At 45.1% G+C, this 16,950-nt stretch overlaps 1 protein-coding gene across 3 annotated transcripts in view; it reads right to left on the reverse strand.

The window, feature by feature from the left end:
• The window catches only part of LOC119017994 (thrombospondin type-1 domain-containing protein 4-like), a 47,944-nt gene that overhangs the window by 28,253 nt on the left and 2,741 nt on the right, over window positions 1–16,950 (reverse strand). For all 3 annotated transcript variants that reach the window (XM_037095265.1, XM_037095264.1, XM_037095263.1), the window contains 5 exons: window positions 16,217–16,286; window positions 14,686–15,008; window positions 13,150–13,582; window positions 12,035–12,137; window positions 9,766–9,902 (listed from right to left, as the gene is read on the reverse strand). In XM_037095265.1, the coding sequence (XP_036951160.1) occupies window positions 9,766–9,902; window positions 12,035–12,137; window positions 13,150–13,582; window positions 14,686–15,008; window positions 16,217–16,286 (1,066 nt within the window). The remainder of the gene's footprint in view (window positions 1–9,765; window positions 9,903–12,034; window positions 12,138–13,149; window positions 13,583–14,685; window positions 15,009–16,216; window positions 16,287–16,950) is intronic.

The following is a 16,950-nucleotide window of genomic DNA, read 5'->3' on the forward strand; positions in this document are numbered from 1 at the left end:
TACAGCAGGGTTTGACCCTGAACAGCAGGTCGGCCTACAGCACAGACACTCTGTCAGGAACAGATTCACACATCTATGAGCGCACACATAGAACATCTATAATTAATCAAGACTGTTCACACAGACGCGGATATCACAACACCTACAGTTATGAACACACATGTAGGTGCAGCATCCCCTCACACACACTCACACCTACCTACGTTTCTTATCTTACTCTCAAATGACCCTGAATTCCCGACGCCCGGCGAGCGCTGACCACACATCGAGAGCTCCAGATCTCTGACATTCCAAACAAACCAACGAGGCATGAAATGTGCTCAACTGTCTCTTCAATTGACAGCCACCCAGATAGCAGCCAATCACTGTCAACAGCCGTCTGTCTGAGGAGGACCTGCGTGACCGCTGGGCGCTAAAAATACAGCCTTGGATCCGTGTAGCGCACCGTCATAAATCTGAGACCAGACGCTCAGATTCACGGCTCTCTGTCCTTGAAACACTCTCCACTGTGGAGCTCAACCTGTTCGGTGTCGGCCACCATGATCACTCCGTCACTGTCCCCAAATCACCGTCGTCCATCCGTCTCAGCAGCACGTCTATCCTGCCTGGACTGACCCAAGTGCTCCGCCTTAGAGTCTCTACTGCTCAAGGACAAAATTAGCAAAAATATATCAGAACTATCTGAGTTACTACTTAAGTATTCCCAAGACACAAATAGTATGTTTCCATACCTTGTCTGCCCCAGTGATATTTTGTTAGGATGTGAGAAGATGGAGGCTGAAATTTGAGGAATATCTTCATCTGCTGTGATGACATTTGTGGGCAGCTATCTGATGTCATACTGTCATACGGGACAAATCAAGGTATTTGCTATTACAGCTGTCAACATATGCATTTAAGTGGAATAATGAGGATCCGCCTAATATGACACAGTGAATTAATCAAGTCAATCCATTTGTTTCTTTGTTTCTTTGGACCTGGGAATAATGGATGACTTGAGGAATTTATCTAATTATTATTGATAAATGCACTATTTATTTTATATATCTGTATTTTTACTATGTGTATGGACAGATAAAGGAGGGGAAAGTGTGTGTGTATGTGTCAAATGTAAAGTATAATGTGTGTTGTGTTGCATTGTTGTGCCTTGCTATATCATACATTATTATGTAATGTTGTCATGTTATTTTGTGTTACATTATGTTAAGTGAGTATAGGAAGACATTTCTGCATTGATTTTGAGTCAATATTCAATATTTTAATCGATTAAATGTTAAACGATAAAACGTAAGTCATATTGTGTTATGTCATGTTGTGTTGCCTTTGTTATGTTGTGTTCTATTATTTTATGGTACATTGTGTTATGTATGTATGTAATGTATTGTTATGTTATGCCACGTTATTTGTCACATCATGTTATGTGTTGTGTTTTGTTTACTGTGAATGTGAGTAAACAACATATGTCATCACTATGGTAATAGAAAAGCATCATAAAATAGCAATACAATAACAAATACAGTATATAAGAGTATATAAAATGGTTTTCCACATCAGTGATTGCACATAATCTAGTGAAGGCATTTTGTGATGGTAATTTTGAACAAGATCAAGGATAAATAAAATACAAAAGATAGATCTGATTGTGCAAATACTTAATTCATTTCTGCTGAGTCCAATATCTGGCCCAGCTGTTGTTGTGCTGAACCGCCAGAATACGATAAGGAAACGGAAGGTCACCACCGAGCTGAACACACGCTGCCTCCTGCTCTTCCTGTAGTCGTCTAAAGTCCCGTGTCACGCCATAAAAATATAACCCACAAAAAAGTAAATGTAAAAAGTAATGACTGCCTCTTACACAAACATTCATGTCATTCTTAAACTAGTTCGCGTTACTGTATGTGATCAACCAGGACTAAGAGTGAAGCAACACATGTCTGAGGAGGAAAGAAAACTGACGGTTATTCAGAGGAAAATAACAGATCACATGAAAAAGACAGGATATGAACAGAGGAACCGCCGGAGAGCTGGAAACACATCAAATGGAGATCCCATCAAATGCACACACTTTGCTTTTTCACAGCTTGAAACAGGCCCCCACGGAGCGCAGCAGAGGTGTGCTGGTGTAGAAATATTCGCTGACCCCGAAAAGCCCAGAGCTCTCCAGCCTCCTACCGGAGCTCCACGGGTCCAGCAGAGCCAGATAGGGCCGACGTGGGCCAGTGAGAGCCGGTAGGGGGGGACAGCAAGGCCCATCAAGATCCAGGAAGCCTGAGTTCAACTAAGACATCAATCTGTCATCTCCTGCACATCTTAACTTCTCAGCCAGCGTTTGTCTGAACAGTCCTCCAACTGGAATTCTCATATTCGAGCCCTCCTGACAGCGACAAGTGCCCAACCAAGTGTCATTAAGCAGGATACTGTTTCTGTACGACATACAGGGCCGCTGCTCTACAGCTGGACCTGACCCGTGGAGGGGATCAGAACCAGGATCTATATACCAGGATTAACTTAACTTTACATACACATATTATATACAAATGCTTAAATGCTCAGCCACTTGCACTCCAAGAGGCCAAACATCTGACTTCAGAAAGGTCTGCTGTGCAACATTTTAAGACAAACTGTCAGAGTTTAACCACTGTGACCTCACCCACTGGTTTGTCATGCTGATCTGAAGCCTCACCTTGGAACTGGGGAGGATATCCTGATCAGATCGCACTGAGAACCTGAGGACACATCGTCCATCACAAGGTATTGTGGTATTACTATTTTAGAGATGTTTTTTTTTGTCCTACTATGTCTTTATTCAATGTACAGGAAACATTTTTGTGGTGTTTGTTTTTTGTATTTGCGTGTTTTTTTTTTTACCTTGTGCCCCTGACTGCAGTTCAAGTTTCCCATCTGGGATAATAAAATGACTGAACTGAACTGAACTGAACTGAAGTGCTTATTGTAAAGACAGCAGTTTTCTCCTGTCAGTATCCATCATAACTGTTAGCGTATATGTCCAATAACTGGAGACAAGCTCTGCTAACATTAATCTATAACCGTCTGCGGTGGGTAATGGTGGGTGACACTCGGGCAGCTGGGGTTTGTCGTGACAAAGATGAGATTGAGGCATCTTCGCCAGGCGGGCTGTATATCAGAGCACTCATCCCCCTTTTAACAAGTCTGCCTGTCCACCACAGCGGGGGAATGCATAAAACAGATGCAGCTGTCAGAGGAGAGACGTGAGGAGTGGCCTCGGATGTTGTGTGATGAGTTTGGACCTGAGCTGAGCTCTGGGTGCTGGGAAACGTGCCAGTCAGAGAGAAAAGACCGCGGCTGCTGAGACCTCGAGGCTGCAGCCACATTCTACCTGTCGTCTTTATTAAGAGAAGACCAACATGTTAAAATCCAAAATCTGTCGGTGTGATGTTTCACAGCTTATCAGCAAACATCGCGGCTGATGAAACGTGCTTTTCTTTTTGCATATTTAGCATTTTCCAGATTTCAGAGGTGGTTTTCTTTTTGTTTCATCATCGCCTCCCACCTGGCTGAGAGGAGCAGCAGGACGTAATGCAAACCCACCAGCAGGTCTTGTATTATTCATGCTAGATACCCTCAGCAGGACCCGCCGCCGCCGCCGCTGCCGCCAGAAGAGAAGTGTGCGGTCAGTAATCGCCCTTTAAAAATACACACACCCTTCTCAAATGCCCTTCCTCAGTATAAATGGAAATTCTCACCATAAAGGGATCATTCTTTCACCGCTCATCTGAACTGAGTGACCACATTCAGCAGGGCTCCCGGCCTCAGAGGTGGGTTTTTCCTCCTGACGTGTTCGTATTCACATGTGATTCATTATGAGTGTTCAGCGTTTTTACACATTTAAAAGACAAATGGTGATCCTAAAGAAACTCACCAAAGGATGTCAGGAAATCCCAAATACCTGACATAAGTCATTTATAGTCCAATAATTTCACTTCTATGGCGTAGTGGTCTCTTTCTTAGTTTATATGCAACACATAATGTAAAGTATGTTTTACATTATATATGACAAAGTTTCCAGTCTGTTTTTGAGGTAGATAAGTTATTTATCATAAGTATGTAAGCGTTTCCTGTGTGAATGTCACATGTGTGATTTGTCACCCTGGAACGTGGCTTTATCTCCATTCATCAGGTTTAACATGGAGCAGCGATGGAGATGTTGTTTGGTCGATCTGTCAACTGCAGACTCGGATATCTCAGCAACTGTGAGACGGACTGCCAAGAACAATGCTCCAATGCCAGCACTCTAAAGGAAGCTAGTCTACACAATAATTAAGATGTCACTGAGACAGAATAGCCAGGTGTTGAGTCATTCTTGATGTGACTTTGCCTCGAGATGTGACAGACAACACGCAGGACACCAACCAGTCAACTCTCGGTCGTTTAAGACCATGATGTCGTTGCGGAGGATGTACACGGGGCCGACAAATTTAACAAACAATGACACCTGACTGGCTGCGCTGTGTTCAGAAAAGACGGCTGTGATCTTTCTTCCGTTTCACTGTTCTGACTTGCAGCACCAGCGTCGTCATTTCTCAGTTAGATCTGGTTGCATTCCTCGACAAGGTCATCTGAGGTACACTCAAACAAACCCATTCATCCCCACCCAGCAGCTACAAACCTCTCAGTGTGATGCAACCCAGAAGGGAGAGGTTGCCCACTGCCAAGGAAGGACGAGCTCAACAGCAGAAAGAGACTCGGTGGGGGCCTTCGATCGAACCGCACATTAAGTCTGGGACGACGCCACTCAGAGTGTGAAGAAGTTACGTCCATTGCTCTCAACTCCTGCCCGGCCTCTGAACCATCTCCTCAAACTGCTCACGACTGGGTTGACGTCAAAAACAATATAATAATAATGATTTTACTCACAGTGATTCAACCTCCGACGCACTTTCCTTCAGTATTAGTTACTAAAATCCACAGTGAACAGAGTATCTCCTCCATCAGGATTCATTTAAATCAGTTAATAAATATTTTCATTTAGACCCAGGCATGGTTCTGTTTATTCCTCTATAAAGTGGAGAACTGAGATCAATTTAATCGAGATGTCACAATTTTAGATATTTGACTGATAACGTAAGAAATGATTGCTGTCATTTGATTTTTCCTCTTCCTCTTTCCTTCTGCCCCGAAAACGAGTGCAAAATCATTGAGATTTCACTTTGCTCTCCACTTTCTCATGTTTACACTTGCACAGAGATCAGTGCTCGGTGGTCCAATGGGTCAACATCACAGACATGCGAGTCCTTTTTTGTCAGAAAGCTGTGAGGCGTCCAAGACGTGGCGTCAGGCATCGTCTTGGTTTTCGGGCGTCACTACAGAATTTCAACGCCAACGAAAAATCTCTCACAGGAACCAAAATGACATAAACAATGTTTGTTTTCCATATTTATGTTGACGAAAGGCCAATGCATTGACTGCCTGTCCAAACTCATTCATGTCATCTGCTGAGTACTGAGTGCAGCGAGACTCAGCAGTTTTGCAGCGGCTCGGTGGAGCCGGCTGAGACAGGACGAATCAAGAAGGAGAGCAGAGCAAACACACAAAGAGAGCTGAGCGCCCTGAACAGTGAGCAACTGTTTGTCTTGCCTCCACTCTCTTACATTCAGGATGTAGACCGTCTGTGAGGGAGCACAGGCACTAAAACGGAATGAAAAACAGTGACAGGCCACTTAAACCTGTGTGGGCCGACTGTGGAGTCAAAGCAAAGCGTCCTCAACGTGGAAAAAACTACAGCGTGACCCTGAAATCTGCCCGTTCGTCTACTCTACTCTGCACTGAAACCTTTGTGTTGGAGTAGTCAAACCACGTCACCGTTCAACCTTCGGGCAGTTCAGGGCAAGCGGTGACGTGCAGGTACAGCAGACAATTAGTACTCGCTATCAAACAGAAGCTCGAACACTGCTGAGGTCATAAACGTTGATTCGCCCCATTAGGTTTGGTCGTAAAACCCGATCGACACGAGTCTCTCTAACAGGACCAATTTGAGGGTGTCACTGCGCAGCGCTCAGAAATATGAGATGGAGAGCTGCGGCGGGGGGCCAGAGGTCGAATGGACCGAGCTGGGTTGTTATTCATGCAGCATGAGAGGTGTCGGGGAGAAGCGTCAGGGACCACACAAACCGCTGTGGGAGGAGACGGCGTTTCAGCAGCACAACAAGAAAACAACCTGCACGATTCCCTCAGAACGGAAAGTTAAACCAGCTTCCAACTTTTTTAAATATCGATTGAAAACATTTGGAGGGGACACACCAAATGTTTTTCATTATAACGATTAAGTAACTAAAATGAGCTCACTGCAACAAACAGCAGCAGAGAAGCACATCAAGACAGTTATAAAAGCCTCCAGACACTTCTGCACAGTAAAATAACTCAAAGGAAAGCTTCGATAATGCCCGAGTCTAAAGGGGCAGTAAGTAAGAAATGGCCACCTGTTGAATTCACACTCTAAACAAATAGGAGGCAGCGTATCACAAGAGTAGCCATAACTTATATCATCTAGTTAGTTGTGCAGCTGGTGGAGCGTTGGTGTTTTTATCATCAGACCTCTTGAGGTACAAACTGACGAGGGGCGAGCTCGTTAGCATGCTAACTTATATCTCTGTAGCACATCACATGATTGTATTTAACAAAATCAAAACTGATATTTTCTTCACAACCTGTTGAGAATTTCAGTTACTTTTCATGAATGTTTTAAACTAAAATTCTTACTTTCTGCATCTTTAATGTTTGTTCAAGACATTTTCCAAAAGTCACTAATAAAAAATAAATAAATAGGGCTCATTGTGTGTAACAGATTTAGTCAGTATGAATAATCAGAGTCATGATTGGTTGGTCTGTGTCTGATCACAGGACCTGGAACAGTCGGTCAGTTCGTCACCTCTCAGCGTCTCGGGGAACGACGCACCGGTTTGTACAGTTATTGATCGATAAAGTCGTATTTTAGTAGTAAGATTTCAGTGGTCGTAGTATTGCAGCTCAGTGAGTTAGTAAGTTGTTTATTTTATTGCATTTCAGTTTTAAATCACTTCAAGTTTAACATTAACTCACAATAGCCAACAAAAATAGTTTGAGGCAAAAGACCACATGCGGTTTGTGTTTTGGAAAACTGGACGGACCCACAAGGGGGTACTGCTAGAACAACTACACAAACAAGGATCAAATTCATGATTGTTCCATGAAATCTTTCCCATATGAACCAAAAATACAATATCCATCTTGGTCTGTCATTGTTCTTCAGCTCAGAGAGAGGATTAAACAGTGTGGTGTGACAATGCAGCGGAGAAACAATCAAAAAACCAAAGCGTTGCGCCATCAGTGTGTGATATATATACGATCTGGTACATCCATATGAAGTGACCCCCTCAGCTACAGCATGATTTACCCACAGAAATGTTCATTTTGCTTCCTCACTATGCACACATGTTCCTGATAATTTACATCCAGTGTGACTCCTGGACAAAATGACACCATCACCATATAGATTGGCGCCCTATTAGCCTTTTTTTTAACCACACAGTCTGCCACCTGCTTGATTTTCCCAGAAAAATGAAGGTTGAATTAAAGTACAAAGGAAAACATGTCTGCGCTGCTGCACCCAGAACAGGAAGAGGCATTGTTTTCCACAATCACTATCCCCCCAGGTAAGAAAAAAGTTCCTCGCTGATGGAGGAGGCAAAGAAAGAGAAGAAGAGTAATGTGAGGTTCCCCCACCGACATGTGCTCCTACTTACTACTGGGACTTTCTACAAGATCAATAAGTGACAAAACCTGCCCACCAGGTGAGGAAGTAACTGATTACAACTACACAATTTACTGTAATTAAGTCGTTTTCTTGAAACACCAACACTCCTCTGGTGCTCTGAGTTCCACTGACTTGACCACTAGATGCACGGCTAATCGAGCTAACTAGCTAACAGCAGCTACAGTTAGCAGCAGTCAGCAGTTGCTCTGGTGGAAAGATGCACTCTGGCCAAATCTTACTGACAAAGATCCGCCTCTTATGAGGCTGATATGTGAAACTCTTCAGTAACTTGTATTCATTTGAATTTGGTTATAAATGTGTGAAATGTGAATGTGTTGATCCCTGACTTATTAAAGTATTTTGACACGTTATGAGGTATCATGTTGGGTCAAGCAGAGTGCACTAAACCAGCTGACCGGTCCAGCTGATCCAAACAGGCACCGGTGATGACTGACACTTCAAACAATCTGCTGGAGCTGCCAACTCCTCGCTTCTTCCCTGCGGTTCCTTCCTGCTCCATGCTGCTGTTGTTGCTGCTGATGAATAGCTGTGCTGCTTGCTCCCTCCATCAGGTCAACCTCTCCCCCGCTTTATGGCCTTTATATGTCAATATGTCTGCAGTGACATCTCTTGCTTTGAGCATTATTTACAAGCGTGTATTCCATATGTCATGGCCTGTATCTGCTGGGAGCTCTTAACGCTGGATGGGGAGAGCAGAGACTACCAGAGTTTCCCACAATAATGTTTAATTTCAACGATGAGAGCGGTTCTGATTTAAATTCAATCATCCAGATGTTTTTACATTATCTCTTGGCGTGTAGCTGGGGGGATCTCCTCCTTAAATGGCTGGACCAGCTGAGAAAATCTCAGTGGGGAGAGTGATGAGAAAAAATGCCTCCTGCCTGAAAAAAACACTGGTGAGTTTGTATCCCCAAATTCTCAGCAGGGAAAAAAAAAGAAACTGTTAACACTCGCGGATCAATACCTGCTTGATTTAGACTCATAAATCCCAATTTAGTCTCCATTATTAACGCTATCTCAACTCCGCCCACGCAGGATCACCATGTCGTGTGTGTTGACGGTGAAAATGTGATCAAGGTCAAAATGGGAGCTCAGAGGGCTTTCTATCTTGATTAAATCTTAATGATGCAAAGATTGCGGCTGGATTACAGCGCATGGGAAAACACGCAGGGGTTAACAGAGCGAGGTCAGCGTGACCAACTGGAAATGAGCTCTTTCTCCGACGTATTTCTTTGACTTAAACCCAATTTAGAAGCACGTTAAAGTGAATCCAGTGCGTTGAATACACAGCCAGCCATACTCAAGGCCCACACAGACACTCACATCTCTGCAGCTCACAGGAGCTCACAGGTGTGTTTTCATGGTGTGTATTAAATGCAGGGTCAGGAGTACAAATATGTCCCACATTGAAATCCCAGATCTCCTGCTTTGGCCCGAGGGGGGTAAAAAACTTCCTCCTGACCTCCGCTTCACTCCTCCACGTCATGTACGAGGAGCGCTCTCTCTGGTGCTGTGCTGCCCTCTGCTGGTCACAGACATCACCACAAACGGTCACACATAATTACTGCAGCTCCTTTACAACGAGTACAGTAAACTTCCAGAATCCTTTTACATCCAATCTGTTTATCATACTTTGATTGGCTGAATGAATGAAATCCAACAAAAATGCCAGCTAATACAAACAAAGCTGGAGGCAGCTCATGCTACACAAACACCATGGATCCGGGAGAAATGGGGAAAGCCGTGGGATAAAGAAGAATCTGGCGTGTGACCAAAAGCTTGCTAGTTCAAATCCACAGATAAATAAAGCCTGTAGATTGATACAGACCATCAGACAACAACCTGAACGAAGCTGCATCGTGGCCAAGAGTTAAAACAAAAAAAGCATGACTGAGCTGAAAAAGCTCTCGATCGCATGATGCTGGTGACGACAAAACAACAGTCTCTTTGTGAAGTTTTATACGGTGGCCTACCGTACACTTTCCCGCCACACAGAGAGATGTGTCATTCTGCCCGCATGGCGTCCCGTCGATCACCCGGTCCGACTGTCGCACGTAGAATCGGAACCCGATGGCCCGGCAGTTGAGCTCACAATGCTGATCTCCAGGAACTGAAAAGAGAGTTTGTGACAGTAATATCAGATTCTGTATATCTCATTGTGTTGATGAAACATAGTAGAGTAGCAACAGCAGTGCAGCAAAGACACTGACAGAAACATGACGATCTTTACTTTCACCAGGTGTTTCAGAAGGTACAACTTCACGGATTCACATTAAATTCAAAACGTAGCATGGTGACACTTTTAAGCACAGACTCTAAAATACATGGGTCAGCTCAGCCTTGGCTCGGTCCGTCAGACATCTGTTCTGTAGACGTATCTTAAGTAGCTTTGAGTATCTCGTGTGCAGAGACCATGAGAAGTTTGCCTGTAGAGCAATCGTCACGTTCCTTATCCAGACGTTAACATCTGTACAAAACACAAACGACCTCCTTTTTTTTTGGAGACATATTGACCTGGAAGTCATATTTCTTCCCCAACAATAACATGTATGTCAACGTGTTACCAGAGACGTGGGCTCCAGTCATTGTGGTCTGGACTCAAGTCACTTATTCTTAGGACTTGACAGAAAATAAATTACTTGAGACTTGAGGCGTGATGACTAGAATGACTCGTCTGTTCAGCTGATGTGTCATCTTATTCTTATCTTCCAACTTGTATTAAGTATTCTGGCTGCTTGATACAGTTACACATAACACAAAGGTGTACTATCTAACCCCGGGGCTGTAATCTGTCAGCTGATCATCACAATAACTGCTGTTGCTTTAAAACTGTGGTGAATGGTATGTGTGTCTGAAAACGGTCTGATAAGTTATCAGTTGCACAAAAGTACAAATTCATACAGTAAAAATGTGTCCACAACATCCTGAACTTATTAAAATCAGATGTTCAAATTCAACAAAAGATTCCCTGTTTCTGCGGAGGACATAAAACCAGCAGCGAGCGACCACCACTGTGCTCAGGTGCTTTATCAATTAGATATAATACAATAAACCCCCGAAAAGCTCGAGGTATTTCTTAAACAGATGTCCAGGAGTGTGTTTAAGCGTTGTTCAAGATGGGTGTCAAGTGATCCAGACTCGACCTCAAACATTTACCTGAGGTTATTTAATCTTCACATCTGCATTCGCCGTAAGTCAAGACGAGAGCTGAAAACACACGTCTGTTTGACAGGATATTAATTTGGAGGGCGGCCGTTTCCGTCGGCGCTCTCGGTGAAATCACGCTTCAGGAGGTGTTGTGACTGTTGCCTGGATACGTCAGGTGAGTGAGGTCAGAGAGTGTCTATCGGCGAGCTCTCGCTGACAGGTGACATACTGCAGAGCTTACATCACAACACGCCTCGGATCGTGAAAGGTCAGAGGTCGGGCGGCTGTAGAAGTATCTGACAGCAGGAATGTGATTGATTGTGATTGTGTGTGTTTCACCGTGTTTCATTTTTTAGGTTTGAATCCTGACACAGTTTGTTCTACCTTTTATTTTTTTTGTTCAGACTTGTAGCGCAGCTGTGAGGAGGACAGCGCTGGTCTGCTCGGTTAGCCCAACACTAGTCCAGATGTTTACTGCAGCGCCATCATTTATAACCCTTCATCACTATCATGTAAATCTGTTCCTACACACATTCATGCCCCCCTCAGGAAGAATTGTACTGTAGTAACGAGTCAATCAAATGTCATCAGGTCAAGATATCGAATGATTTTCAACAGCTCAGCTTAACTAATAACCTGGTAAATATCACCTTGTAAGCATTAGCATGTCACTGTTAGAAAGGTAGAAAGCTCACAGCTAGCATGCTAGTGTTAGCATTTAATACAGTTAAATGCAGTATTTTTGCTTATACGTGGTTACAGCGCCACTATTTAAACATATTGCTGTTGCTGCTGTTAGCTCTGTCTGAGCACACAGGACTGCCTCCGTCCTGATTGGATAAAGTGGGCGGGGATACCAAAAAATGTCTTGATATAAATCTTCACTTATTAGTTTGATAAAAAATAGATCACATACTGCAGCTTTCATTAGTTAGTTTGTTTGTTGCTTGGCTGGGTTTATATCTCTGGGGGGTTTAAAATTAGCACAAAAGCTAATTTATGTTTCTAGTGGGAAGGCAATTACCTGTAATCTAGTCTAAAAGAGAATATTACACACATATATATATTAAAGCACATATTGTACATACAACATACCCTCGTCGAAAGGTTCCCACTCGTACAGTCGGCCCATGAAAGGCTGGTTGTTGTACGAGGAGCACTGAACAGCCCTGATGTGTCTGCTGGATGGATGACAGGCCTGTGGACGGACCATAAACAAACACACACATACATTTATTTTCCACAGAGACGGAGAGTCCAGCAGGTAAATCCTTCAGCAGGCTCACATGTGACAAACGTCACGCACCGTAGAGATTGATTGACTGCTGTGTTCCTTTTCTGTTTTAACAGTGTGCTTGGAGCGCAGGCTTTTCTTGCCAAAAGCAGTAAGATTCCAGTATTTATGAAGGCTCTCCGGTGAAACTCGACCTCCCCGACTTCTCTATATATCTCCTTTGTCTAAACAAGACCTGGACCTGCTTTACTTCACTTAAATATCAGTGTCATCACACATCAGAGACAATATACAGAACGAGACACTGTTTAAATTCATTTTAATGCACAGGATGGATTCCATAACCCCTCAGATCAGATAAGCAAAGACCATCCGCACACTGCTGCATTACAGCCAAACCAGTGACGGCTGCTCATCTAATACCTCTATGTTTCCTCTTACCTGTAGCTTTTTATCCATCCAGAGTGTTTTGGTGTGAGCTGTCAAGTTTTAGAGATATCGGCCTGGTGGTGTCTGCCTTCCCTCCAATATAATGGAGCTAGATGGCCCTCGGCTTGTGGTGCTCAAAGCTCGGGTTGGTATGTTAGTCTAGAAGCATTTTTTTGTCTTAACACCAGCAAAACAATCAATAAATCAAACACTCTGACAGCTAAAAGATAAAAATACATTAACAGGCTTCTAATAAGCTTCTGCAGTCATCTCATGCTCTCTATTCTACGATGTAATTACACGGTTTTGCTTCTATGAAAGTTGGCTTTAACGCCTGGAGCTCATCCTGGGGGCTTGTAAAAACTCAGCAGCTCACACCTAAACAATCAAGATAGATGAACAGAGAGAAAAATATGCATTTGATTTTGAGGTGAACTGTCCCTTTAAGTTGGACTTTTGTAGTTCCAGGTAACTTTAATAATAAAGGGACACATCGCTAACCCCACCAACTCAAAAACAGAAGCAGAAGGTTTGCAGGTTTACTCACATTACTGTTGCAGATCCTGTAGCGAACATGCTCTCCTGTGCAAAAGGAAGCAGGCAGGGGGTCGTAGGGTCTCTCCTGGTGCTGCTGGGGTCCATACGTCTGGACGCCTGGTTGTACTTCCTGCTGGGCCGGGGCCTGGTTGGGCGGACCAGGCTGATAGAGGGGGGCCCAGACTTGGTTATTTTGGGGCTGCTGCGCTCTGGGCTTCACATAGGGTCTGCCGTAGCGATGGAGGTTGCTGGAGGGGTCGAGGTTGTTCGACCTGTGGCCGCCGTGGCCTCTAGTGGTGTGGTGGTGGGCATCGGCCTCAGCAGAGCGTCTCTGTCTGTGGGGGCGAGTCGTCCCAGAGCCCTGACCTGTATCCGTCTGCAGTGGGGCGACATAAGGAGCCCTCCCGTATCCGTACCTCCCCGGGACGATGTGAGTCACCCTCCTGAAGACCAAAAAAACAATTCAGCTAAAGACAAATCAACAGAAATCATCCATCATATCTGTAGCTGACAAAACTAATCATGTCCCTTCATCCCTGCTACAGCCATTGAGAGGCGTCCAGATCTCAGTAGCAGGATTCTGGGAGCTTTTGTCGTTATTTTGGCTCTTTAGATTCCAACTCAAACAACCCCCCATTACTCGGCTGACAGTGCTATTTGTTTAAAGGCAAGCACAACAGGAAGGAGGTCACAAAGCTGCCAAGCACAAGCCGAGCCTTTGACTCTTTGAGCTTTCCACCGAAGGGCAGTCAGATGGCCCACAGCGATGGCTCCACAGCGTCACCGTCAGACCGGGCTGCTCAGCATGCAGCACCGACGAACAGGCAGATCTGCAGATCTCAACAAAGACAAGAGCTGCAAGACTGACAGAAGTCTGACCATCCTGACGATCTAATGACAACGATGACTTCAGATAGATAAAGTTAGTTAGATTAATAGTTGTTATTCGCGCAGCACCTTGTGTTGAAAAGTAGATGACCAGATTATTTCTCTGTAAGAATGTGAACTGTAAACATTCAAAAATCAACTGAAATTATCAGCAGGATGTGAAAAAACAAGTTCTGACATTATGATGTCTGTGTGGGCTTTTGTGTTGCAGCAATAGCTACTGAACTTAGCATGCTAACCAGCTAGCCCTGGCCTGTCCTGGTCCGAGGCTCCTGTGCAGGTAGTCAACACTCCCCCGGTGCTCTGAGCGTCCAGTCCAGACTGCTAGCTACACGGCTAACTGAGCTGATGAGCTAAAAGCAGCTGCAGATAGAAGGAATTAGCTGTTACTATAATCATATGCTCTGTCTGACAGGTATGAATTTGATGTTTCGTGCAGTGGTGATGGAGACGAGCGCCATCTAAAACATACTGGAGCATTATCCGCATTTGTTGTGTTTCTTCATGCATTTATTTGGGTCTTTGTCTTAGTTCGTCCACATACAAACACAACTGAGGCCTTGAAAAAGTTCCTGTGGTAAGAACAGTGATTTCAACACCTCAGTTTGTTCTGTAGTTAAAAACCAATCCATGTGCGCTGCACTACATGATGCTTCACCTGCGTCCACCCGGCCGGGTCTGCTTCTCCTCCCTCAGCGTTCCCCGACTGCTGCTGTTGGATGCCCTGCCCACGTCACGGTGCAGAGGAACAGTTGGCCGCAGGGCTGAAATGACAAGCCCTGGCTGCTGAGGGTGAACACCAGCTCTTCTGGAGGGGTACTGGGATGGGGTGTAAACAGGCAGGCAGGGTCTGCTCTGCTCTTGTACCCCTCTTCCACAGGTCCTGGAGCAGGTCGACCAGGCCCCCCAGGCGCCCCAGGAGCCCTGAATCTCTCCGTGCTCTGCCCTGAACTCCTGCTGGGGCTCTGCCCTCTGAGTGACCTGTATGGAGACCAAACAACCTTGATTAGCGACACCACGAAGCGTGATCCTGCCATTCAAAGTTATTGCTAAGGAGTGATGGAAAGCTTCCATCAGAGAGACTTTATTCTCCTCAGATCACTGATCAAGTCAGTGACCTCATCTCATCAACATGACTATCCGGCCCCTTTGCCTCCCTCCGCTGTCCATGAAACAGACCTCTGTTCACACTCATAAAGCCCTGATTTGGCCGATTAGTGGGTGTCTGTTAGTGGCCTATTCCCCATTGGCTACCTGCAGTTCCCACTGTTGACTCTATCCCTCTGAGCATCTCTGCCAGGGACGTATTAGCAGTGATCGCTGCACTCTCTTTCTGAGGAACCTGCCAGGAGGAGCCCTGTGCCAAGCCGGCTTTATCCGTGAAGCCGCGTGGAAATCCTGCTCTTTAAGGAGCACTTTGTCTCCATTCACAGCGGCCTCTCTGGGCAAACACATGGCCGTAGTAAAAGCTCAGCTCCGTCTTTGACTTTTAGCGAATGGAAAGAGAATACAGAAGCAGTGGGGAGAGTTGGCAGGAAGTTCCCCGCCTGTCACTCAGCCTGTGCAGCTATTCAGAGAGACCTCAGTTCCCCTCCAACCACCACCACCTCCTCCACCCTGCTTCAGCCTTTGTAACTCAACGCCACTGTCATCTCCAGGGTCAGCCACGGGTCACACAGCTCAACACATGGCGCTGACATGCACAGACCCCCCTAAAACCTGACTGGATAGATGATCTGTCAGTCATCTTCATCCACAAAAGTGCAGCCACTCGTTCTCTCCATGTGGCTGTAGAGGTCAAGAGGTGGTTAGCTGACAGCTGACATAAGCCCTCCCTGCTCTGCTGCAATCAACAGAACTGTTCACCGCTCTCACTACAAGTTAACAGATTAGCACGCCGCTCATGTTCCCCCCTGGGAACACTCTCACTGTTTACACACACTGGGACAGAGAAGAAGAAGCAGGAGTGAAAGTTTATCACTCGGGATGGCATCTGGCTCTGGTAACAGGACGCGATCATGCATCCCATCTCCCACTCGCCGGTGCCAACCCTGCGATTAAAATAATAGATAAAAACAGCAAAGAGAATGATCCGGTGGAAATGTTTGAGGGAGGGTTTGCCACCGTGTCAAACAGATCGCACGTGTTAGAGCACAGATTTTTTTCCAGTTGCACCACCTGCTGCTCACCTTCCTGTGGTCTGCTGTGTGCTGGCAGTCCAGGAGGTCCGAGCGGAGCGACAGCAGGAGGACGGACACTCTGGAGGAGACGGACACAAGTCATTACTGTCAGTTTTACTTCAGTGGCTGCTTCTGATGATTATTTTCATCTTAATCAATAAGCGTCCGATTAAGATTATTTACAAAAATTCAAATGTACTCATTATCTACCCACCGTCACGGTGATGAAGTTTAACTTCACAGCAAAACAGTGCAGCAGCTAAAGACGATGTTTCATAACTGCGGAAAAAAACATAAAATGGCTCCACAGCGCTCGTCCGACATAATATAAGTCTCCAGAAGCCCCGGGATCCCAAATTGATTTGAAAAGATGTTATTTACACCCTTAATGCTCAGTTGAGCTGGTGCACAGCTGAGCAGCTACAGTGAAGATTTCAACTGGTGTAAATAATGTCATGGATTACACAGAAACAAGCTGATGGAGCCATGTCAGCACCCCTTTCTTGGGTGCAGGAGTCTGACTGGCATGCCGAGGGTGTAAATATTGTCTGCTTGAATCACTTTGGGCTCTCAGGGCTTCTCGAGACTTGGAAGAGGAGCCACATGGAGCCGGTTTTCAGTCCAGTCCTCATCCACTTCAGTTGTTTAGGAGAGAGCTGCAAAGCTGTTTTGCTGCAAAGCTCCAGAAATGTTTCCTGGACAACGAAACTTGTCGGGCTTTCCGTCAGCTTGAGAATGAGTAG

This window comes from Acanthopagrus latus, chromosome 4 (genome assembly GCF_904848185.1).
Source record: "Acanthopagrus latus isolate v.2019 chromosome 4, fAcaLat1.1, whole genome shotgun sequence".
Taxonomy (NCBI): Eukaryota; Metazoa; Chordata; class Actinopteri; order Spariformes; family Sparidae; genus Acanthopagrus; species Acanthopagrus latus.